The 25,817-nt window shown below is 39.6% G+C and overlaps 1 protein-coding gene across 50 annotated transcripts in view; it reads left to right on the forward strand.

Annotated features, from left to right (window-relative positions):
• NEB (nebulin) overlaps positions 1-25,817 on the forward strand; it is a 207,610-nt gene that overhangs the window by 138,563 nt on the left and 43,230 nt on the right. For 42 of the 50 annotated variants that reach the window (XM_048486789.1, XM_048486795.1, XM_048486812.1 and 39 more), the window contains 25 exons: positions 1,056-1,163; positions 2,090-2,197; positions 4,365-4,469; positions 4,564-4,668; positions 5,374-5,472; positions 7,362-7,472; positions 8,014-8,118; positions 8,913-9,017; positions 10,055-10,159; positions 10,785-10,889; positions 11,594-11,698; positions 12,013-12,117; positions 12,974-13,078; positions 14,174-14,278; positions 16,812-16,916; positions 18,104-18,211; positions 19,639-19,743; positions 20,495-20,599; positions 20,706-20,810; positions 21,075-21,179; positions 21,267-21,377; positions 22,421-22,531; positions 23,614-23,715; positions 23,849-23,953; positions 25,665-25,763. In XM_048486789.1, the coding sequence (XP_048342746.1) occupies positions 1,056-1,163; positions 2,090-2,197; positions 4,365-4,469; positions 4,564-4,668; positions 5,374-5,472; positions 7,362-7,472; positions 8,014-8,118; positions 8,913-9,017; positions 10,055-10,159; positions 10,785-10,889; positions 11,594-11,698; positions 12,013-12,117; positions 12,974-13,078; positions 14,174-14,278; positions 16,812-16,916; positions 18,104-18,211; positions 19,639-19,743; positions 20,495-20,599; positions 20,706-20,810; positions 21,075-21,179; positions 21,267-21,377; positions 22,421-22,531; positions 23,614-23,715; positions 23,849-23,953; positions 25,665-25,763 (2,637 nt within the window). Of the gene's footprint in view, positions 1-1,055; positions 1,164-2,089; positions 2,198-4,364; positions 4,470-4,563; positions 4,669-5,373; positions 5,473-7,361; positions 7,473-8,013; positions 8,119-8,912; positions 9,018-10,054; positions 10,160-10,784; positions 10,890-11,593; positions 11,699-12,012; positions 12,118-12,973; positions 13,079-14,173; positions 14,279-14,980; positions 15,086-16,811; positions 16,917-18,103; positions 18,212-19,638; positions 19,744-20,494; positions 20,600-20,705; positions 20,811-21,074; positions 21,180-21,266; positions 21,378-22,420; positions 22,532-23,613; positions 23,716-23,848; positions 23,954-25,664; positions 25,764-25,817 lie in introns of all 50 variants that reach the window. The other 8 variants (XM_048486802.1, XM_048486813.1, XM_048486820.1 and 5 more) reach the window with 3 other exon arrangements.

The raw sequence follows: 25,817 nt of genomic DNA on the forward strand, positions 1-25,817 counted from the left end.
TGAGGGGTTGGGGAGAGGATGCATTGGGATTAGTGGAATGGTGATGTAGAAGATTAATAATAATAGTAATGAAAAGTAATGTTCAAATTCTGCCCTTGGAAGTTTAACTTCCATCCACACCTTGTCAATATTGTATTATAACCATTAAAGGACAAAATCTTTTACAAAATCATTACACAATGAAACTGTCATCTAGGCTCACACCCTGATCTGCAACCATAGGGCCATTACATGTCTCCATCTGTTCCCTACAGCTACTGGCTTCTCGGTGTTGGTTGTAATATATGTCTTACATATGCTTGTCCAAGGGATAGAGTAGTGAGATTAGAGCAACAGACAAGTAAAGTAAGAGGAAGTGGAAGAGTTGGGGATATGGGCAGTGGTGGGATCCAAAAATTTTAGTAACAGGTTCCCATGGTGGTGGGATTCAAACTGTTGCATAGCGCCAATGGGGCTGGGCGGGGCACGACGGGGGCGGGGGTGGGCATTCTGGGGGTGGGGCATTCTTGGGAGGGGCTGTGGCAAGGACGCAGCCGCTGCGCTGGTCCTTGGGCGGGAAACGAATGCACGCAGGCGCAGGCTGCCACGCATGCCGGTGCACCTCCTGCTAGACTGCTTCAAGTTCTGCGCGCTACTGCTGAGAGGAGGGGCGTAACTAAGGCAAAAATCATGTGGCGAAATCACCAATTAGTAACCCCCTCTCGGCACACACAAATAATTAGTAACCTACTCTGGGGAACCTGTGAGAACCTGCTGGATCCCACCTCTGGATATGGGCACCAATCAGAGAAGCCAAGTGTCCCTCATAAACTTTCTGTTCAGGGCACTGGGCCATTGAAAATGAGAAATATCATTATTGTGTGAATTGAAAAGACCATTTCTGACTTTCGGCATTTCTGATACAGTCTTTTTTCCAAAATTGTGACTCTCATCACGGAACAGGTACAAATGTAATGAAATCACTCAACTGCAGAAACTTTACTAGCTGGTGGATTTGGATTTGTTGCAAAATCAAAACATTACTTCATGTGAATCTTGTTTTTTTTTGGGAATAGGGTCTCTACCGAAAGGCTGGTTTACATGCACTTCCCACTGGATATACACTCCCTGCTGACACACCTGGTTTCAAGCATGCTAAACACGCCCATCACATTGGTAGTGATGTAAGTAGTTGTCTGCATTATTTCAAAAAAACTTTATTACCAACTTCTACATTATTGCTCTAGAATTTAAAAATATGAATGAATGTATCTGTAATGGTTATACAAGTAAATAAATGTATTCATAATGGTTATGAGTAAATAAGCATATGATGAATTAGAACAAATATATAGTTTGAATTTATTAAACTCATTACAACCTTACAAAATGATGGTTATTATGAATTAATATTAAATGAGACTTTCTCCTACTTCCCTATTCACACATTCACACATTCAAACTATTATCATTCATCACATTATGTCCTTCTGATTGTGTAAATACACCTGTATAGTTTTCCAATAGACTTTTGGCCAATTCCTAAGGAGATGTGATATCACTTCCACACTTAACTGAAAGTGATGTTATGCTGTCAACCAGTGGCCGTTTTTAAAATTTCATTTTTCTCCTGGAAATGCCATCTGGAGCCAGTGATGGTAACCCTATTTAGTACTGTTGGCATAACTTTCTCCAAAACATGTTATTTAGGATTTGGGTGACTGGTGAATTTCGTTACCGAATTTATGTGACATTTAATATTTTTCTACTGCATCATTGCTACTTGTGGTATCCAAACTGAATCCCACATAATGTTATATACTGCAATTATATTTGTAACAAATAGTTTATAGACTTACAGAAAAGGAGAACACTGCAAAAACCCAGCACTTGCAGGATTAATGAACAAACAAAATCAATGCATAAGAAACAGAGAATCAGAAATATAAGGAACCAGGAGAGAGTTTCAAGTGAAATAACTAACTGTAATTATGGGAATTTGCATATACATGTTAATAGTCTCTTAAATTATATACATTCTTTTTTAGCTTCTCTTGTACCTAGTGATTCCTGAAAAGATATGTATCTGATTTTGTTTTTGATGTTTCAGCTGAAATATAAGGAAGTCTATGAACATATCAAGGCTAAAGGCTACAATTTTGGACCCAAAGCTGTTCCTTTTGTAAATATAAGGAAAGTCAATAAGGTCCTCAACGAGGTAATGTAAATAGTATTTATGGAAAATTCCACCTATGTAATACCTGACTATACACAATTATCTAAGAACTATGCTGGGGTCTACTATAACGGACTTATCAGGCAAACATTAAGCAATGCTCCAATTGCGCATATTTACAGTTAGACTTTACATAAATAAGAACATAAGAAGAACATAAGAACAAGCCAGCTGGATTAGACCAAAGTCCATCTAGTCCAGCTCTCTGCTACTCACAGTGGCCCACCAGGTGCCTTTGGGAGCTCACATGTAGGATGTGAACGCAATGGCCTTCTGCGGCTGTTGCTCCCGATCACCTGGTTTATTAAGGCATTTGCAATCTCAGATCAAAGAGGATCAAGATTGGTAGCCATAAATCGACTTCTCCTCCATAAATCTGTCCAAGCCCCTTTTAAAGCTATCCAGGTTAGTGGCCATCACCACCTCCTGTGGCAGCATATTCCAAACACCAATCACACGTTGCGTGAAGAAGTGTTTCCTTTTATTAGTCCTAATTCTTCCCCCCAGCATTTTCAATGAATGCCCCCTGGTTCTAATATTGTGAGAAAGAGAGAAAAATTTCTCTCTGTCAACATTTTCTACCCCATGCATAATTTTATAGACTTCAATCATATCCCCCCTTAGCCGCCTCCTCTCCAAACTAAAGAGTCCCAAACGCTGCAGCCTCTCCTCATAGGGAAGGTGCTCCAGTCCCTCAATCATCCTTCTCTGCACTTTTTCTATCTCCTCAATATCCTTTTTGAGATGCGGCGACCAGAACTGGACACAGTACTCCAAGTGCGGTCGGACCACTGCTTTATATAAGGGCATGACAATCTTTGTCATGACAATATAAAGTCGATGGCATTATATTTATTCTTAACTTGGGTGTTTTATATACTTAACACTGAGTGCTTTTTTACCAGTAAGACTAGAAAAATAAGAAATGTAAATTGATTTTCCCTGCTCATTTACATTTAAATAGGAAAACAAGAACATCTAGGAAGATAACAGTGTGAATGGTGAATGACCTTTGATATTAGTATTGAGTACAATACAGCCATCTTGTGTTTTTGGCATCAGAATTTCACAGAATCTTCCCTTGCCTAAAATACTGATTTTGGTGGAGATAGTTTGATCATATACGCATGCCTTTGTACCCATAGATTGGCTCAATCCATTGAAATGAATGTGGATATTTTAAACCCCAGACATACCCAGCAACTTTACTGAAGTTCACTTTTTAATTTAATTTTTAAATTATTATTTTATTCTTTATTATATCCAAGGCGGTTTTTAAAAATTAAAAATCATTAAAATCAAACAAAAAATCCACACTAGAAATACATAGTGATTACAAACCTCCTTTAAAACCTAACCACCTGGGTAGCCCCACATAGGACACACTGCAGTAGTCTAACTGTAAGTTTACTATAGCATGGATCCGCATGGTCTGGTCAGCTGCCTCCACAAAGGCAGGCAGGTTCCATGGAAGATAAATATGGCAGAAAACACTCTTAGCAAATGAGCCCATTTGTTTTTCTAATAGGAGGGCAGAGCAAAATCTCAACATTCTAAACCAATTCCTCGAGTTTAAACCATTAAAGACTTAGGAACATACCCTGCAGGACACATCAGCCTTGCCAGCTGCATCACTTCCATTTTTTTCAGACTTCAACTTTACAAAAGTAGGAATGGGTATAGTTGGTGGTTGAAAATACTTTCCAGTCACAGCCAACTTACCATTGGGTGTTTCAGTCAAGAAACATTCAAAGGTTGTTTGCCATTGCCTGCCTCCACTTAGCAATGCTAGATTTTCTTCAAGTACTAACCAGGGCCAGCCCTGCTTGCTGTGATCTGGCAAGATTGGACTAGCCTGGGCTATCTACTCAGTGCCCAGGCAAATCTACTGTGAACCCTCTGTATGAGCCTAAGAAGGTCTACTCAGAATGAGGTGTACTCATTTTTATTCAGTAGGGCTTATGTCTTGGAAAGTCTTCTTACAATTGCAGCTCTTGTTACCTTGTTCCATAATGAAATGAAGGTAGGATGCAAATGTAAGTATTAAATAAATGAGCAAAGTATGCAAGACATAGTAGATCAGGGGACTGATAATAAGCTGTGCTTTATTACTTTACATGTAAGTGGAACACTTAATCTTATTTTATAGAGACTGTATCGGGAGACATACCACAAAAATAAGGACAAAATTCATACCACACCTGATACGCCAGAAATCCGCCAAGTGAAAGCTACTCAAGAAGCTGTCAGTGATGTAAGTTTCACTTATTCAGATGAAAATCAAAATTGTTATTATACTTGATATGAAGAGAACCTTTGCTCATTTTCCCCTTCTTTTTCTCTTTCAGTTGATCTACAAAACTGACTTCTTCAAGATGCAGGGACATTTGATTTCCCTTCCATATACTCCTCAAACAGTGCATAGTCGTTATGTTGGAGAAATTACAAGTGATGTAAGATGTTGCCTTGCATTTCACCCACCTAGCTAGATTGATTCTCGTTTTTACTTCTGAGTACATTTCAATATCAGTTCAATACTATATGAAAATCCAAGGGTTTAAGTAGAGAGGATCAGCACCATTTTTGACTCCTCATTTTGTACTGATGGCAGTTTTGAAACTGAATAAAGAGGATCAAACAGAAATGGTTTGATGAAGATCTACTTGAAATAGAGTTTGGCAGGCAATCCATAGTTTATAATATACATTTTACTCCTTTCTGACATAATGTATTTATGCATTTATACGGTTAATTTTCCTGTCTATTTAGACACTTACTGTTCATATGTTGAATATTGTTTACAATTTTATGCTTCTCTTGTTTTTCAGGGGGGTTCAGGTGGTGTTTTTAATTTGCAGTTCACTAAACACCCTGTTTTCAATAATATCTTCTTAGATTAGTATATTTTGTTTTTGCATTCCTTGAAGGTGTTCCTTTTTGTTTATAACCTGTGATATAGGTCAGCAATTTGATTTTCACACAGCGGGGGGTGGGGAATTGAAACTGTGAAGAGAATAGATTTCCTCAGATCACCCTAGTGAGTTTTTGTCAGAGACAAGTTTTGAACCGGAGACCTTGTAGATCATACCTTATTATTTTAGCCATACCTGTTCCCAAATAAATAAGTATATTGAAAAATACCTATTAATTTTTGGCAGATTAAATACAAAGCGGACTTGGAATGGCTGAAAGGACTGGGCTGCTTCCTGTATGATACTCCTGATATGATCCGTGCTCGGCACTTGCGTAATCTCTGGGTGAGTTTTCTTTTCTTTAACTAAGTATGTTTTGGTGCAGCCAGAAAGTGAGACCTGAAATCACATTGTTCAGTGTACCACTTGTGTGAAATAATGGCAGACTATTGTAGAATATGAAGCTATTTCTGTGTGAGATCCATCCGTGTTAACACTTTGCTCTTGAACACGTTGATACTGAATCAGACCATTGATCTCTCAAGGTCATACTGTCTACTCAAACTGGCTGCAGTTCTCCAAGATCTCAGGTCTTACAACCCGATCCTTCTAATTCAGGAGCCTGAATCTAGAACCTTCTGCATGCCAAGCAGATGCTCCACTGCTAAGCCACGGGCCTCTTCTGTCCTATTAAAGAACTCTTTCTAGTCACTTCGCCAGCACAAATACTAAAAGTACTCATTATCATTATGGACTTTAATGTGTTCCATGTTCATGGAAAGGTTGCCTTAATAAGATATCTATTGAACAAAGCAGCAGTTTCAACCTCCGCAGTTGTTCAAAATTCAATACTCAATTATGGCCTCTCTCAAAATCAGGTACTCTAAAGATGGGAATCTTTTCTGCTTGTTACTCATGTAAATCTACAAGCCTTGGTTGGACTACTACTCCACCACAAAGCATTTGCATTTTCTTCCTGCAGTGCTGACCCAATGTCACCAGTTGTTCACTTTGTCTTCTGCAACTTTAGGTCAATAGTTTGTTGTTTGGGGAGTACACAGCATTATTATTAATAGTGATCCTGTATGGTTTTTCAGTAAATGAAGTGTTTTATATTCTAATTTTATCAGTCCGCTTTATGGCTCAGCATAACAGTGCAATCTACTGCACTTCTCTCTTTCAATTAAATAATTTCAGGATATCAGTTGTACACATCTGCAACTGACAGCTATATCGAATTAATACTTACAGTTGTTGTGCTGATTGCTACCAGTGTAAACGGACCAGTAGTATCAGTGCATGTGCCACATCAGCTGTACAGCAAAACCAGCAATGTCACAGACTGTTTAGTACTTCATCTGTGACATATTCCTCTCCCAGACTTTCTGTTGAGTGCACTTGAGTCTCTTGGGAAGTCTAGATACAGCTTTGACATACTGTTCCTATGATCTTATTGAATACCCAACAATAAATTTTCCCCCTCATATAATGAGTTATATCATAGTGGTCTTCGTGAAAGAAAGTAACGATGGCATCCATTCATGTTGTGCTACTAAATGGTAAATCTCAAAGTTTCATGTGGAGTTATATTTATTGACCCTGTTTCTCCGAAAATAAGACATCCCCTGAAAATAAAACGTACCAGCGGTTTTGCTGAAGTGCTAAATATAAGGCATCTCCCGAAAGTAAGACATACTAGTAGCACAGTTTTTGTTTGGAAGCTTGTGCGCCCCCAAACCCCTCCCCCTTCCTGCGTCGCCTGGCCCACCCCAACAGACTGGTTTGTGATGACAACTACTGTACAGTACATAATAAACGTTCTTTTTTTTTTGTTCAACAATAAATGTGAATTCTTCTTCATGGAAAAACAAGACATCCCCTGAAAATAAGATGTAGCGCATCTTTGGGAGCAAAAATTAATATAAGACACTGTCTTATTTTCAGAGAAACAGGGGTACTTCATTTAAATACTGGCTTTCTTCCTAATGGAGACCCAAAGCTTACATTGTTCTCCTCCATTTTATCAGATGTGGGATAGATTAAGCTGTGTATGTGTGACTGATTTAAGGTCCAGGGGATCTGAATCTAACAACTACACAATTCTGGGCCTCAGTGTTGTCTGTTATATGTTGCTGTTACTTCATAAGCTTTCTTTGTTAGGTTTCAATTTACTTTTCCACTGTTGGCAATATTAGCGATGACATATTTCTGAAAGAATTATTTTCTTTTTTCAGTCACACTATGTGTACACCAACTCTGCAAAGAAGCTGCACGACAGATACAAAGTGGTTCTGGACACTCCTGTTTATAGGACTATCCAAGAGCTCAAGACCCATTTGAGTGATGTGAGTTTGATGTATTCCGTCATCCTATAATTAAAACAAATGTTTAGCCTAAGAGTAATTTAAATAAGGCTTTGGCTATATAAGAACACCTAAACATGAAGCATGTCTGAAACTTACCCAGGTTAGAGGCAAACACATGCTAGCTGTCAGAAATGATTGTAGCAATCATAGTAGTGTTAAATTCATGCTATGTCCTCTACAGAATCAGCTGAATTGGTTTCACTCTGCTCAAGTGTGCTGCCAAATCAGTTGAGATTAATAAAGCCCATTCACTTTATTGTCAGTGTAAAATTCTGCATTATTTTACTAGCTATCAATTAGATGTTGCAAGATTATCTCAGGTAGCTCAGTTCAACAGGTGATATGCATGAACCCACACCCAGCCATATGAAATTTTGTGCCTACTGGCAATTGCTTCAGGTAATTTCTGTTTTCCTTTTCTGGTGCATTAGGTATGCTTTTGCTGTTTTGATTACATTCTTTAACTGAAATTTGAAGATACATTTTAGAAGACATAATCAAATTGTTGTGTTTTCTGCAGATTGTGTACCGAGCTGTAGGCAATGAGCAAAAGACCAAGTACACCTCTATCCTGGATACACCAGATTTCCACAGGGCCAAAACAGGGCAAAAACTACAGAGCAAAGTAAGCACCTTTTGAGTGAGGCTGGAGGGCATGCATGGAATTCCTGTTCAGTATAGCACACTTTCTCACCATTTTCTAGTTAATCTAGTTCTTTGGAATGGAGAGGATGACAAGATATGGTGTAAAGGATTAAGTTTGCGAGGTAGGGAGGGGGGTATGAATAGGCCTGGTCTCTTACTGGTTAGGCCATACCTAGTTTGGCATGAATGGGGTGGATAGGGAGAATTGAGGTGCTGGCCCTTGAGGCGCTGGCCATATTGGAGGGACATTTTCTGAACAGCCCATCATCTGTTTATTGATGGATTAGATAGGAAAGGTGTGCCCTTGGTGCTGAGCTGCATCATCCCAAACCTGGTAATGGTTTATAGCACACCAGGGAAGAGACTTGGCGCCTCTCAGCACATGTGCTGATGAAGATAAACAGGGCTGGTGTAATTGCTGGCTGAGTTTGGAGCCAAGGTGCATTTCCTCAAATAGTGGCAGCCATGGTAAGGCATAGCCCCACCCCCCACCCCAAGATAAGTTAGCATATTTCAATAGATTATGATGTAGATCAGCCATTTAAATATTAAAACCATACTGTTGTCTCATGTTCTCGTTTGGGAGGGAGTACTTAGGACAAACGATCTAGTGCAGCTTTTTATGAAAGCATGCAGCTTCATGTGGTCATACGATCTTTATCTCGTCAAAAGGTGAGTGGATGAAGAAGTCACTGGTTTTTTAAAAAATAGAATGCGTTTTATATGTGTGGTATATATTTGACATTTCATGGTTTCTGTCTTTTTTTTTAACAGTATTTGTATGTAAAACTTGCTACCAAAGAAAGACCTCATCATCATGCTGGAGATCAGACACCTGCCTTGCAGCTTGCTAAGCAGGTGAAAGACTATCCCAGTGAGGTAAGAGCTTTTCTGCTAGTTAGTCTTTTAAGATAAATCAGCCTCTAGTATTGAAGGGTGCATGAGTTGTTTTCACATGACCCTGAGAAGCGTGTCTGAGCCTCTCATCGATTTGTGCCCTGTGTTTTATTTTTATTGCTTACATACTGGAATTCTAAGACAGGGTGATTTGGAATCGTAGTTTATTGGCTGATGGAAGAGAGGAAAAGTAGTTTCCTTCCTTTTTATCTGCTTACTGAAGCTTCATTGCTGTTGGTCCGTGGCTTTTTCTGCATAGAATATTTAAAATGTTTTGCATAGCATAGAAAAGTAAAGTGTTTCCGGCAAAAACGGCTCTTTCCTTTTGAAAAAAAAGTGAGGTATCTTCAAAGCTATGGAGACTTGAAATCTGCACATATTGCTGGCTCTCATATAATGTCTCTGTGGCCTCAGAGAACATTTTTTAAGAGGAAAAAATGATATGATTGCATAATTGACAGGCAATACTGAGTTTACTAATGTACCAATGATGGAAATGTATTCAAAATGCTTTGGTAAAAACGTCAGTAGTTTAGCATTTCCAAATAAAACGTTTTAAGGAGAAAATAAAATGTTTTCAAGATACTTTTTGGGGAAAGCTGTGCAGAATTCCTCCCCAAAATGCTTTTATTTCCATCCTGAAGACGGTATTTGTGTTGTGTGGAATGGGCCCAGGTGGGTTTCATGACCCTGGGAATCAACTTCTCTGGGCCTGGAAAGAACTGCGGGAGGAGGGGAACCCAGCAAAACCCAGTATCCATCAGAGCTTTCTGCTGATGAATCACTGTACCCACCTTGTTTTAAACACAAAAACACATTGCAGGCTGACAGAGCCGTCTAGTTGATTTTATTGGTATCGCAGAATGAAGTACAAATTACTTCAATAATGCTTCTCAACTAGTGGATTTAGTATGTGTTTTAAGTCCTAGGTTGTGTGATATTAATGGTGTATTAGGTGAGCAACTTGATGTTTGATTTTTTTGGTGTTCTTTGCTTTTCTTTTCCCTTATACAATGTAGAAAAAATATAGAAGCAATTATGAGAAATTGAAGCACAAGTATGTAACAGTCCCTGACACACCAATGCTCATCAGAGCTAAGAAGGCTTACCTGAATGCTAGTGATGTAAGTACGATCAGTATACATTAGATCATAATGAAGGAGCTAATGAGCTAAAAATTAATGAAACCATAAAACTATAAAAATTAATGAAACTCAAGATGATCTTCAGTTTAACTTAGTAGCATGTTTTTTTACCAAAATTGGAAATGATCATTTCAGAGAAAATTATATATTTATTTAGATTAATTCCAAATCCTGCCCCTACATTTCTGTATATCTAGAACTGTATGTTTTTAAATTCCACGTGGCGTTCCCCAAAACATTAAAGGAATGGCTCCAAAACAACCCTTAGACAGCCACCTTTGTTATCTACACATAGAACAACAGGTATCTGTGATGGAGCTTTTTGCAAGAAAGGAAGTACACCATGTATCTGGGATTCATGTGCTGAACTGTGGGTTGGGGAAAACCAGGATAATGCAGTGGTTACAATTTAAAGTAGAATTTGTTAAATGTTATGTACAATTTATATGCATGGCAATAGTTGAAGAGGTTGAATGAAAAATTATGTTTTGGAAGTTATTACTTATGGGGTGATATGGAGCTAAACAGCATTTTATCACTTTGGCAATGTTTAATAAATGCCATTCACTAATGTCTTCCTACATATTCACTCTTTTTAAATCAGCTGCGCTACAAAGAGACATTTGAACAAGCCAAGGGTAAATACCACACTGTGAAAGATGCCTTGGATATTGTATATCATCGGAAGGTCACAGATGATATCAGCAAGGTATGTAATGGCTTTTCGGATTCATGAATATTCTTTCATAATCAAGCCTTGTAATTGATTTTCATTATATTATAATCCTTGGAAGTATAAAAGATGCTAACTACATATAGTTATCTAAATGCAAACAGTTCCCATGGTTTTACTTTCTTTGCTATAGCAGAAAGTGAGCGTCCTTTTAGCATCTTTGTTACCCTTTTGATATCTGTTATATCTGCTATATATCCATCTGTTATATATCAGTTATATAGCCATAGGTGTAGCTTATCTTTGGCCACTATGCCTCACAACACCAGAATTCCCCTGTTCGTCAGCATTTGCTTCTCCCTTACTTCCTGCTCCACTCCTATTTTTCACTCTAGAGCCCCTTCCGCACACGCGAAATAATGCGTTTTCAAACCACTTTTGCAACTGTTTGTAAGTGGATTTTGCTATTCCGCACAGCTTCAAAGAGCACTGAAAGCAGTTTGAAAGTGCATTATTCTGCATGTGCGGAATGAGCCTCTGCGTTTCTGCCAGTGTCAACAGTGCCTGGCTGTTTGCCTTGTATCTTGTCCTACCCAGTTTTACCTACTCATCCCAGTCCCTTTGCTCATATAGCCTTCTGTGTGAGATGGTACAACTGTGGCACTATGTCCTTGATTTGGAAACATCATAATATTAGATTATTATGCTGTGGTTTTTGTTTCCATATGTTTTTTTAATAGGTGAAATATAAAGAAAAGTACATGAGCCAATTAGGAATTTGGAGATCGATCCCAGATCGTCCGGACCACTTCCATCATCGCGCTGTTACCGATGCAGTCAGTGATGTGAGTGTGGCTAAATTCTATCTGGATATTATGTATACTTAGCCTTATAGCCTGCTGTGAATTAGTTAATGAGGCACAGGATGGCTCCTTTAAAATGCATTTTAAAAGGCTTTAGTTTTCTAGTTCTATTTAACTTTCCCCCCTTTCAGTGAATATTGCAAATTAATGGGGCAATCCCACCCATCAGCTGCTGTTTGAAAACAAGAATTATATGGGCTTAAATAAAATTTGAAATAGCTCTTGTACAGAGTGCAATTTGGTACTCAAAGTATAGTTTCATCGTATAATTCTTGCTGTTTTATTTTATTTAACAGGTTAAATATAAGGAAGACTTAGCATGGCTCAAAGGCATTGGTTGTTATGCCTGGGATACACCAGATCTTATGCTGGCTGGACAGAACAAGGCACTGTACAGTCCGGTATGTGTCAAAAGACAGATTTTTTTCCCAATGCCTGATTCCATATTTGCTAGCAACCAACTGAGTGGGGACAATTCATCCCATGATAAGCAGACACTTCCTAAAAACTATTTCATCTTTAAAGCACAGTTCATAAAACTCAAGATTTACTAATTGTTTTAGCATTCCACTGCCAACTCAAAGATGCAGAACTTGATTGGACTGTCAGTCAACACCAAAGGCAGCACAGCTGTAGGATAAAAGGACACAGTTATCTGGGGACTTCTACTCAAGTCTCATTGATACAAATGCAAGAGTGCACATCAGTGTTGGCCAACTATGCAAAAGAGAAATTATCCATGGATTGTTGCCTTACTTAGCAATGAGAAAACCTTACTATGCCGTTTATTTGAGGACAGCTTGCACTTATTGTTAATAGCATCATTGCCTGCACTATCTAGCATCACTGCGACATTTATCATTAATAGCATTCTGTCATTTAGGGGATAATTGCATACCTCTCATGTTTCAATCTATTTCCTACCGAATCCAAACACTCCTTTGAAACAGCTCACAAGTGCTTTCAAGTATAATTATCAAACTGAGAAGCTTTTACTCTGCTTCTAGAAGATTGTTCTGCCTTTAAAATGCAGTGCTGTACAGTTTAGTCCTGTGGGACAAATACATTTTTGCAGAAGTAAACCTCATTTTCTAAAAAAAAATGGCTCCCTTGTAAATGTATCCATATCTGGAGTCACTACAATATCTGCTTCATACTTTAATACCCCTTAATTATTTTCGTGTTTGCTTTTGTATTCCTATAATATTCCTATTGTATTCCTATAATAATATATTTTTATGTTTGTGTTTCCTCTAGTATAAGTACAAGGAATCATTTGAAAAGATAAAGTCAAAGTTCAAGTATGTTGCTGATACTCCAATTAATAAACATTTTAAGTATGCTACTCAGCTAATGAATGAGGTAAGTAAAACAACAAGTATCTGTAGAATAGGTATCCCAAGACAATTAACTTAAGGACTCTGAGACTCCATGAGTAAATTTCTTTGGGACACTTCTGTTTGACTAGGACTCTTGACAGTGCAGTTCTAAACAGAGTGACGTTCTTCTAAGCTGATTTCAGGAGAGTTAAAAGGGTGCAGCTCTGGGTAGGGTTGCACTGTAAGAACCTAAAATGGAGTTCCTTGAATGGGAACTGGGTTTGTCTTATTTGTCCTTTCCACTGCAGCTTTCTCTGCCCCCCTCCCCCAACAACTCGTGTCAGTCTGGGGACCCTTGGAATGATGTTCAGTATGACACATAGGACTGCAGCTGGAAGGCTTACCTGAACTTTATAGAGGCTCCTTTAAGCAAACAGATGTGCCTTTTGCTCTTACTGTTTTGTTTAAAGTAATAAAGGTGTAGGCCTAATTTAACTGAATTATCTTCAGACCTATTAGGCAAAATCACTCAGAATGCTATGGTCAGCATAATGCTGGCAGGGGATAATGGGAACTGTAGTCCATAACATCTGGAGGGCTGCAAGTTTGACCCCTATGGACTAGTCACTAGGCTGTGAAAACTAACTTTAATTCATGACCTTTACACACGGAAATGGCAGACGAATGAGCTGCAACCACAGCAAATGTCTGCAGGAACCTTCTGCAAATGGTGATTGGCATGAAAATGGCAGGCACAAGCGGATAACAAAGCAAAAGTGAGAGCAGGGATGGGGGGAGTGGACAAAAGAACCATTGCCCCCTGCAGTGCTCCCCCCCCCACGTTATTCAGAAAAAAAAACCAAACTGGTTTTTAAAATGTGTGCCAGACATTTTGTTTGTGTTCTGTGGAATGGGTCACTGTTGCAACTTTGAAAGTCAGAATTAATGTATGCTTTTTTCCATATTGTCTAGATGGCCTTTCTTGGGCCCCTCTCCCCCTCATCCTATCTTTTCAGAAAAAGTGGGTGAATGTATTTAATTAGTTAAAGGATATTTGTTTTATTGAAGCATCTGTCTCAACATTTTTTGTACCTTCCACCTTTCACTTTGCTATCATCCAATCTGCTGCTCTGAGCAGAAACTGTACAAATCTGATTATGAGAAGAAGAAATCTAAGTATTCCATTGTGGTGGATGACCCTAGAACTTTGCTGGCCAAATTGGGAGGCGAACTAAGCAGTCAGGTACTGTGACTGTAATGACCAGGACCAAAATATGGCCATGTCATACTTCTTGACATGATCTTTATCTGTCTCTGGTGTTTTTAAGGATGTCATAGGTCTTGCCTATGATATTGAAAATGTTTTGTTCTGCTCGTATTAGAAAACACCTGTACTTTGCCACCCAAACAGCCAGCAGCTTTTTGAGTGTGCCTATCCCATACATGATGAATTCTCATGAACCATGCACCAATCTGCAGTGCAATGGTTTTGTTAAACCTTGGTCACTGAGGTTAAGCAAGATATATTTCCTATAACTATTTTGTGTGAAAACACAAAACCAGTGTATATGTTAAGTCATGTGTCCTTAACAATGATTCAAGGTGGAGATATGATTTCTACACAATCTTATACTACTGCTTTTAAATTAAAATGTAAGTCAGCATAGAGTCTGCCCAACCTGGGCTATGGCATTAAAATAGCTCTGGAACAAGCAAAGAGAAGTTGCTGAACTTTCTCCCAACTGCCAGTAGCCCTCCAGGATAGTGGTCTACCATGAACTTTCCTGGTTCCAATCCACCTTACTTTTCCACTAGTGTACATTGGTGCAATCCTGAGAATACATCAGTATGCTAAAGGCCTAAATCTCAACACTCTGGGATCTAGTGCTGTTTCTATTGTCTTTACAATTCTTTTTTTGTGCTTCATTGCCATTTGCATGAATAGAAAAAATATAAATCTAGTGCCAAGTTGTTCCTGCAACATGGATGTAATGAAATTCTACGGCCAGATATGCTGACGGCACTGTACAACACAAATCAGTGGAGCCAGGTAATGTATTTATTTTAACACTAGTAACAGCCGCATAACCATAGGTCCCTGTCTTCCTCTTTTTTTTTCAAATTCCAGAATTGTGATAATAGATTGAGATAGAAGTAGAAATCAGATAACTGGTTTTAGGAAATGGAAGAAAGGAATAATTAGTTCCCCTTGGGCTTAATTAGATCGATGCTGATAAGAGCAGGTTTTATTCTGAATGGCTGAAATTAAGTTATGTAGGGCGGATGAAACCAGGCAGTCACTGCTGCAGCAGTCAAAACTAGCCCTATTCAAACAATGGAGCTCAATGGGTTTAAGGTTTATCCCCAATGTAATGATAAGCAAGTAGTTTTTCTCATGTAAGTACCATTCACTTTCCTGAGAAGTGCTGTATCATTCTATACAGCTTCAGCAATGCACAAGTCCCCATTGGCGTAGCAAGGACCAGGCTGGGGCATTCATGGGGCTGGAGCCAACTTTAGTTGGCTTCCACCAGACTTTCAGCCTGGGGAGCCCCCCCCCCCCCGCCCCCGCTTTGGCCTCAAACTTATACCAACCAAAAGTGTGGTGTAAGTCCTTTTTTTGGATGGGTGCTTTTTAGGTGGCTGGGTGGGTTATTTCTTTCTTTCTCCTTATTTCTCTGTCTGAAAGCCATTTGGGGGCAACATGGCGGCACAGCTGGTGCATCATCCCTGGTCATCATGTCATAATCTCACTGATCCCTTAAAAACATATCTAAAAATAAGATCTACTGATTTCAGTGAAACTTATTTGCAAGTAATATGTTCAAGATTTACAGTACCAGGGTGTTTTCTAAATAATATGTACCTTGAAATAACTTATATTTGAAATCAGCTGGTCATACTTAAATATGGATTTGGACCAATGCTTAGATTTGGACTTGCAGCTAAATATGCCTTTATGGTTTCAGAATTGGGCCTCCTACTGTTACAAGAATGCTCTGTATTTAACAATAGAACTTTACAATGTTCTTGTTATTAGCAGTTTATGCTGCTGTTTTGCATGTATTTCCTTCTTTATGCATGCCCTGTGTTTTCTTTCCATATATGTTCATGTACCAGGAATCAAGCAAAATCTAAAGTTTCTTGCTCCTGTTTGAATCAAACGAAAATTTGGTGCCTGATTATGTCATTCACATTTAATAGAAACAAGGCTCTCCATCATATTGAATGACCCGTAGAAAAATGCCCTTTCATTCATGTACTGTAAATAATATTTAAATCCTCAGAAAAATTATTAGTCACACATTTAAATTTCCATATGCTATAGTTACAATTGCCATCCAATTTATAATTAGCTAAAACAAACTAATGGAGTATTACTATAAAAACAATTATTGCAGAGTTACTTCAGTCTATGTCCATTGAAGTGAAAGGGCATACAGTGGAGTAACTTTGCATAGGGTTGCAACAGACTCCTTGTTAAAGGAACTATGAACCAAAGTATGCACAACTCAGTAAGCTATGCCATAGCTTATGAGGTACGAGAAGAGTGTAGTCCTTAACCTCATCAGCTCATATAATCTCATTCATTTCCATAGATCTTATGGGTCTCTTCTAAAATGTGTTATTCACACAATTTGCTTATTTATGTAAGCAAGCCCTGTGGTTCAAAAGGAGCTGGAAATTTTATAGTTTGTCATCACTCTTCAAAGATGTTCTGTGGTGCTTGTGTTGTGTTTCATGCCATTAACTGTTATGTATTTTCCCATCAATAGTACAAATACAAAAGGTTATATGAAAAGCAGAAGGACAAGTTTACAAGTGTTGTGGATACTCCAGAGCATCTAAGGACAACGAAAGTCAACAAGCAAATCAGTGATGTATGTAAAAGAGATGGTATTAAGTATTTTTATGGACTAATCTGAAAGGGGCAGTCAGGATTTTCAGGGCCAAGTGTATATGTGAAGAAAACTTTACATAAAAACGACAAATCATTGTCAGCTTGGGCAGATGCCATTGTACAAGGAAGTAATTGAGGTTTCTTACTGACTGATCGGCTGAGATACCTTAGGCAAATCTGTGGAACCCAATAATAACCAAGTGTGAATGAGTGAGGCATGGGATACCTTCAAGATTAGTTTTTAGTTACTTTGTAGGTTTTTAATGTAACCTTTCTCCAAGGAGTTCAGGGCAGCATAATGTAACCTTTCTCCAAGGAGTTAAGGGCAGCAAAAACGCCGTCCCCAGGGAGCTGTTCGCATGGGGGGCACAACTGCTTTGTAGCCGCGCCGCCGTCGCTCCTCCCCAGTGGCGCGAAGCTGCCATTTTCCCACCTCGCTCCCTGAGCGAGGTTTTTGGAAAACGGCGGCTTCCAGCCGCTGCCGTGCGAACGGCAGTGGCTGGAAGGCGCCATCCCTCCCCCCTTTGCCTGATCGACCTACCTTCTCTGCGACTGTCCGGCGCGTCGCCGAGGCCTGGGGACACGCCCCCCCGCCCTGTGACTCCGTTTGTGCGAACGGTCCCAAGGGGGTTGGTTCGGCGTCATGTACGCCTACCCAACCCCCAGCGTGGCCGTGCGGAAACGGCCTCTGTCATCTAGCAACAGCCTTTATAGCCTGCAGCATGTTCACATGTTACAGGTAACATGCTTCTGGGTTAGATGATAGGCATACCATTTCAGAGGATCACAAAACTAGCTTCTAGGAGTTTTTCTCAGGCTCCAATTTTCCATGGAGCAAGACAAATACTAAAATGGAATGGAGAAAGACATGGCAAAATGCTATTATCGCCTGATACCAGCTGAATAAACATGGGGAAAGGTACATAGATTGCCCTTTCAAAGTTTATTAAAGTGTTGTACATTGTTGAAGGTGTTCACTCTCGGAATAACTGGGTGTTGATGGTTTTCATCTTACCCTGGCATGTCTCTGAAAACGCCACCCATAGCCATGGGTGAAATGTTAGGAGCAAAAACTGCCAGATCACAGCCACACAGTGTTTCCTTTTTCAAAGGAAAATGTTCCTCATGATTACCAGAGACACTAACCTGACACTTTCTTGCCTATAGATCATTTACAAGATGGAACATGTCAAGGCCAGAGCAAAAGGATATACCACAATCCATGACACTCCCATGTTGCTCCATGTACGCAAAGTCAAGGACAGAATAAGTGATGTGAGTAGAATTTGCCTTTAGGCTATATACAGTAATATTTGTAATTTTTCTTTTTTGCTTTCTTTTCTGTCCTGCTGTATATTTCTGAATTGGATTTTATTTATCTTGCCATAACAGCTAGCCACTGTAGACTTTATAAATCTCATTTTAAATTCAACAAGTAAGGTACTGTTTACAAACACTGTTGTTGTTTGCTGCAAAACATTTCTGTAATGAGAGCTTCAGAATACAGTTGCATTGCAGTATAGAAATAGAGCATCCTCTTGCGTTCATGTGTATTTTATTATCTGTCACTCAGTTTACTTATCTTGCTGTTGGGATTAGAAGAAGGACTCTGAGCCAGATTCAGAATTCAGATATGTTTATTGGCATTCAGGCTCCTGAAACTTAAATATTATGCACTCAATTTTCAGAATCTTTAAAAGGCTATCATAATGTATTGTCGAAGGCTTTCACGGCCGGAATCACTGGGGTGCTGTGTGGTTTCCGGGCTGTATGGCCGTGTTCTAGCAGCATTCTCTCCTAACGTTCCGCCTGCATCTGTGGCTGGCATCCTCTGAAGATGCTAGCCACAGAAGCTGGCCGAACGTCAGGAGAGAATGCTGCTAGAACACGGCCATGCAGCCCGGAAACCACACAGCACCCCGGCTATCATAATATTCATATTGGCTTTTGAAGTAAAATACATGTGTTAACAATTGAAATGGGAAGTATGTTATTACATCTCCCATGATTCCTGTGTCATCTGAAGAGTATCTAAGAATATCTGAGGCCTTCAAGCTTGAAGCTGAAGGAGATCTTCATGCTATTAATTCTACCCCTTCCCTTGCTTGTATGAGTGTGGAAAAGGGGGACAGTGGTAGACCACAGAAGGTTTGAGATGTGACCTGAAATTGTTGGAACTGCTACAAGGCCTCACTCTGAAATATTATTTATGACCCAACTTTTTAATAAAGAGAAGATTAACTTGAATGGACTCATTTTTAATTGAAGGGGGATGGTTCACATTTGACCAAAGTCATCATATGTATGAATCACTTGAAGTTCAGTATGACATGAGAAATGTATCCAAGTATACTAATAGTGCCATCCTAAGCAGAGTTAATTCTTCTAAGGTCATGGACTTCTAGAAAGGTGTCAATCTGTTTAGAACAGCACTGTGAATGAATGCGGTCCTTTCTGATGTTCTGAAACATCAGATCACTCGGATCCTTTGAAGCAAAACCAAACACTGATACTGTGCCACACAAGAACTGTAATCAGGAGCCATATTCATTGGCCACAGTCCATGTACCAGTCTTCCTGAATATATTGAAGCATACAAGCAACATCAGCCACCATTTCTTACAATGTTTGATTTCTATTAAACCTAGTTGTTGAAGTTTCTTATGAGAATAAAAAACATGGATCTTTCATTCTTTCAACAGCTGAAATACAAGGAACTCTATCAGCAGAATAAGTCCCATTGCAACGTGATACCAGATGCAGTTCACATAAAGGCTGCCAAAGACGCCTACAAAGTCAACAGCAATGTGAGTTCAATTTTAGTTCACTCATTTGCCTTTCAAGGATAACTGAGAAGTTTGGATGCTCAGGAGTACTCAATACCGGCCAGTTCGAATGCTAATTATCATATTCTTATAAGAACCCTAATAACCTTGACAGACTGCAGAGGGGAATAAGGGAAAGATTATGTTGAGGAACTTCGACCATTCTGTCTTTTGAGGCAGAGAATGTAAGAAAGATTATGTTGATTCCCAGGGCCCACCTTTTCTAGAGACTCTGTGTGGCCTTGGAAAATAAACATTTGTTTATGCTCCTGGAAACTGAGGGGTCTTCATTTATTTCTAAACATCAGCTTCAGCACCTGACATTTTTTCTTCAGTAAAATAACCTTGTAAGTGTAATATGTCTATGCTCCTTCCACAGGAAATTCCTGAGTTCTGAAAAAGCAATTGATGATACTATAGAAAATACAGATTTTTTTTAAAATGAGAGCATTTAAAACTGAATAGCTCTGCTTTTCTCAGAATAGTGCTGGCTCACCAAGGATTACCACCTGAGACTGCCCATCCACCTGCTCCTCCAGCGACAGCCCCCCCCTCCATCCACCAGTTTACCAGCCACAGCCCCTGCTCCATCCACCTGCTGTATCCCATCCCCACTGCTTCCACCTGAGACAGCTCCTTCCCTCCTTGAGATTAAGGTCTTCAGTGATGATATTCCCACAGTGTCTCTTGTGAAAGAAGAACTTGATTTGTGTTTCTGTTTCTGTTTAACCAGCTGGATTACAAGAAGAAATACGAAGCGACCAAGGCTCACTGGCTCTGGACTGTGGACAGACCTGACTTCATCCAAAATGCCAAAACATCTTTGCAGCAGAGTGATGTAAGCAAATGAGAAAAAGCTGCATTCATTATTTCTTAAGGTGGCAAATGATACTATAGCTCAACTGGCCACACATATGTCACCTTTATTATCCTTTTCTTTACAGTATGACTACAAATACGACCGAGAATACTTTAAAGGATGCAAGATCTCTGTAACAGATGACAAATACACAGTGTTGGCTTTACAGAATGCCATCTTGGCAAGTGATGTAAGTAATTTAATAACCTTCTTTATCTCCTATATGTTGGAGATAAAAATAATTGAGCGATAAACTGTGGTGTATAACACTGTTATAAATAGTTGTGGGGTTTTTTTTTTGCATTCTTGGTGCAAACCAGTTGCAGCAAAAACTACCATAAATCTTTTTTTTGGTAAATATTCTTACTTGAGGTTTAATTCTAGCAAGATTTGTTATACAATATCAAGTGACAAACATTGCTTAAAAGTAATATATTTACAACCTACATTCCAGCTAAAATATAAGGAGAAGCATAACAAGGAAAGAGGAACTATCCATCCTGTTCCAGATACTCCTCAGATTCTCCTTGCAAAAACTGTTAGCTCTCTCGTGTCTGAGGTAATTTTTAAAACAATTTTCTAGTTAAAAAATGTCTGCTTTCTTGAGATATTTGATTTTTGAAATATTTTTACTCTTTATAATCAGAACAAATATAAAGAACATGTGAAGAAGCTCCTTCCACATGGCTCTTACACAAAATTGCCAGAGACACGTGATACTGTTCATGTCAAAGAAGTAACCAAGAATGTCAGTGAGGTAAGCTACAGTGATTTTATTCACTGCACAGGATGTTCTTGTTTTGATTAATTCTCCTCAATAAATTATACCATATGATATTTATTACTTGGTTATCAATACTGACACAACTGATTATTTTTTTTTAATAATGAAAACTAATTCTATTTCTGATGGCTTCGGTGGACAGTTGTATATATGGAAGCCTAGTATGTAACTTGAAGAGAATAGATTCTGAAATGCTGTTATATATTGGGAAAAATAGAGAACATTTGTAAAGAATTCAGTTAGGAATGCACAACAAAGATTATCAGGTGCTTTACAATTTAAGTGACAAACAAGAGATTTACAAAGAACCACAAGGGGAATAAACTACTGGCAAATCTTCTCACCTTCTGACAGATCTCCTTCTCCCCTTACTATAAGCACTTCTGAAGAACTGAAGCAAGCCAGTTCACTCATCTCCCTTGCTTTTCTTTCATTTAACTGGCCTAACCTTCTCTCAACACTCTGAGGGCAATATACATGCTCAGTCCATATTTGGCTTTGGGGCATGAGTTGTCCTATAAATTAACAAACAGTCTAAATCTACAGTCCTGGCTACTGGCATAACGTCACAAATGACTGGGAGGTGGCCGACAAGTGAGCTCCTCCTTAGCCATGCCCCTCTACTACGCTGCCTCCACTACACTGGTATTGGCAGGGACACTGAGACATTGACACTGTCTGGTGCCCGGGGGGAGGGGTTGGCAGTAGCCGCTTGCTACTTTCTCAGGCAGATTCATGTGTGTGTCGTCTCCCACCCCCGGTTCAAAGTCTATTGATTCCAGTTGGTTTAGACTGCAATAACTTTGCACAGGATTGCGCTGTGAAAAAGTTAAGGAAAACATTGGGGGGACTTAGCAGATAAAACTAGTTAACCTAAAGATATGCACACAAATATCCGCTAGTTTCCTTTGTATGACAACGTGCCATCCTTCTTCTGTCTGCAAATGACTGATCTGAATGTCAGTAAAGTGCAATTTGGTTGGAGACTGAGGAACATTTCTTTCTGTTCTACACAGACAAATTACAAAAAGAAGTTTCAGAAAGAGAAAGGCAAGTCCAACTATTCAATCATGCTGGAGCCTCCTGAAGTAAAGCACGCAATGGAAGTTTCAAAGAACCAGAGTAATGTAAGTTTCTTCAGCAGGTACTTCATTCAGAATCCTATATCGACAATTTCTGTAAGATGTGAGGTCATATTTAAAATCAGATGTCATACTGGAAGCATTTTTTTGGGCCGGAGAGCCATCTGTTTCATGTCGTATTCACATGCAGTATTTATGACCCTAGTGTAGGTCATCACAAATCTATGAAAGCGTGACCTTCACATGAGGTTTTGTTTTAATCTGCAGTTTCTCATTCCTGGATATGATTAACCTTGAAACAAATCTTCAAAATGTTTTATGCAAATGAATTAGAAAATATAAGATTTGAGTATGTAGTGGTGTAGGAGGTTAAGAGCTCGTGTATCTAATCTGGAAGAACCGGGTTTGATTCCCAGCTGTGCCGCCTGAGCTGTGGAGGCTTATCTGGGGAATTCAGATTAGCCTGTACACTCCCGCACACGCCAGCTGGGTGACCTTGGGCTAGTCACAGCTTCTCGGAGCTCTCTCAGCCCCACCTACCTCACAGGGTGTTTGTTGTGAGGGGGGAAGGGCAAGGAGATTGTCAGCCCCTTTGAGTCTCCTGCAGGAGAGAAAGGGGGGATATAAATCCAAACTCCTCCTCCTCCTCCTCCTCCTCCTCCTCCTCCTCCTCCTCCTCCTCTTCCTCTTCCTCTTCCTCTTCCTCTTCTTCTTCTTCCTCTTCCTCTTCTTCTTCTTCTTCTTCTTCTTCTTCTTCTTCTTCTTCTTCTTCTTCTTCTTCTTCTTCTTCTTCTTCTTCTTCTTCTTCTTCTTCTTCTTCTTCTTCTTCTTCTTCTTCTTCTTCTTCTTCTTCTTCTTCTTCTTCATGGAATACGGCAGGTACTATACATCTTCTCTGTATGCTCTGTCACAGAGATCCAAATCTCTTCCAGGGGTCCTTGCAAACCATGGACCTGTTATTTTCTTGTCAAATGGTGGGTATTCACTTATGGCTTGTAAACACTTAGCCCATCCTCCTTATGGCAAGTTTCATGGTAAAATAACATTTGATTTTCAGTCCACTGGTGCCTTTTTCTACTAGGAAACACTAAGAATCAGTTTTCCAGATGTTTGTTTTTATTTATTAGATTCAGTACAAAAAAGATGCGAAATCCAAACTTCATTATACATCTGTGGCAGACCGACCAGATATTATGAAAGCTTCCCAAGTCTCCAAGCTGGTCAGTGATGTGAGTACATTTCAGGGTTGCTGTTCAGAAATACATGTCCTGCAGCATGCATTTAGATTATTTCAAGATACGCATTTTAACTTCAATCTGTAGAAGACACAGGTTTTTGAAATGGTCCACGTTTCTTCCATAGATTCAGTACAAAGCAAAGGCCCGAGGAGAAGCTGCTATGGGAGTCAGCATGCTTGGACGTCCTGATATCGAACTTGCTAAGGAGGTGTCCAAACTTACAAGCCAGGTATGAATCAATGGCCTCCAGAATCTGCAGCAACATGGTCATAAGGTTGTCAAAGAGCAGTAATTTAGGAGAGCAAGTGTAATGTTGTGATAAGAGTGCCAGACTAGTATCTGAGAGACCTGTGTTCAAATCCCCACTATGCTCTTTTCCACAAAAAGATGACAGTAAATTTATATATTAATTCACCATTCCTGAACCTTCTTTGTGGTAGAATGCTCCGCAGGGATCATGGTGCCTGCCTAGAAGAACTAGCTAGGTACTAGGACCCCTGCTGAGCATTCTACTTCAAAAAAGGTCCAGGAAATTGCAGATTAATGTACACATTTATTGTCATCTTTTTGTGGAAAAGAGTATAATGCCATGCAAGCTTGGTGGGTGACCTTGGGCCAATCACATACTCTCAGCCTAACCTACCTAACATGGCTACTGTGAGGATAAAATGGAGGAGAGGAGAACGATGGAAACTGCCTGGGGTCCCCACTGGGAAGAATTGTGGGGTGCAAATTTATTTATTTATTTTATTTATACTTTGGATTTTTATACCGCCCTGTCCCCGAGGGGCTATGGGCGGTGTACAACATGTAGCGTGGTACAATCGTAAGATAACTAAAACCTTTAAAAGCAGCGATAAGAACAATAAAACTAAGTATACTAATATAATAAATACAAATTTAAAGATAAGTGGCGTCCAGCAACTCAGTTTTCAAAGTCCCCTCCCCTAGAGTCCTATTAGATGACAAACGGCCCGGATGTAAGGGCCTAAAAAGGGGGGGGGGGCACTATCAGCGGCTGGTCCCTCCAAAGGCCTGGCGGAACAGCTCCGTCTTTCAGGCCCTGTAGAACTCACCAAGGTCCTGCAGGGCCCGGACAGCTGGAGGGAGAGCATTCCACCAGGCAGGGGCCAGAGCCGTAAAGGCCCTGGCCCGCATGGAGGCCAGTCGCATCATCGAGGGGCCAGGGACCACCAGTAAATTGGCCTCTACCGATCGAAGAGGCCGTGTAGGGACATATGGGGTGATGCGGTCTCGAGGATATGAAATTAAGTAAGTAAGTAAGTAAATCACCAGTTGAGACACTCTTTCTTCAAAGTGTCAGCAAGCAACCAGGCAAACCTGTGTCATGCCTGAATCTGGTTCAGCTGAAAATCCCCTCCTCCAAAAGATTTGTATTTCACTGAATATGCATCTTTAAACATTCCTCTCGGCTGCATTAAAGGCCACGTTTGCTGAAATACAGACTAGAAATATAATAAATAAATTGCCTTCGACAATACATTTTATTGTAACGTTTTATTGTTTTGAACAGTTTCTGGCAATATGTGAGAAATGTACTGGTTTTCAGAAGAAAACCTGGTGAGATTGCGGAATCACTAGAAAAATGTGTGTGTGAGTGTGCACATTTTTCTAGTGATTCAGCAATAGTTAACTGTGAACAATCATGATAGAACAGATTGGAAAGAAATTGTTCATTGTTAACTATGTTAATGCTCATTTTAATCTACAATGTAGGTGGAAACAGCATATTTCATTATGCTTGCCTTCCTTTTTGTTTCTATGCTTATGTTTGCTAGTGCGAGCTGTTTTTACTTTTTGCTTTCTTGCCTTCCTCTTTCTAGTTCCCGAAACATGGACACCACTTGTTCTCTCTCTGCCTTGCTTTCTCTTGTGGGAGATGTGCAGTTCTAATCTTGCTGTGTTGCTACACTTTGTAGGTTGAATACATCAAAGGACACTTGCGGGGGCATGGTGCTGCATCTTATGATACACCCATGATGAGACATTTTAAGAAAGCTAATGTCCTAAGTAGTCATGTAAGATGGATTTAAAGTGACACTTTGCATCTCCCTCTGTGAATGCAAATGCCA

This window comes from Sphaerodactylus townsendi, linkage group LG02 (genome assembly GCF_021028975.2).
Source record: "Sphaerodactylus townsendi isolate TG3544 linkage group LG02, MPM_Stown_v2.3, whole genome shotgun sequence".
Lineage (NCBI taxonomy): Eukaryota > Metazoa > Chordata > Lepidosauria > Squamata > Sphaerodactylidae > Sphaerodactylus > Sphaerodactylus townsendi.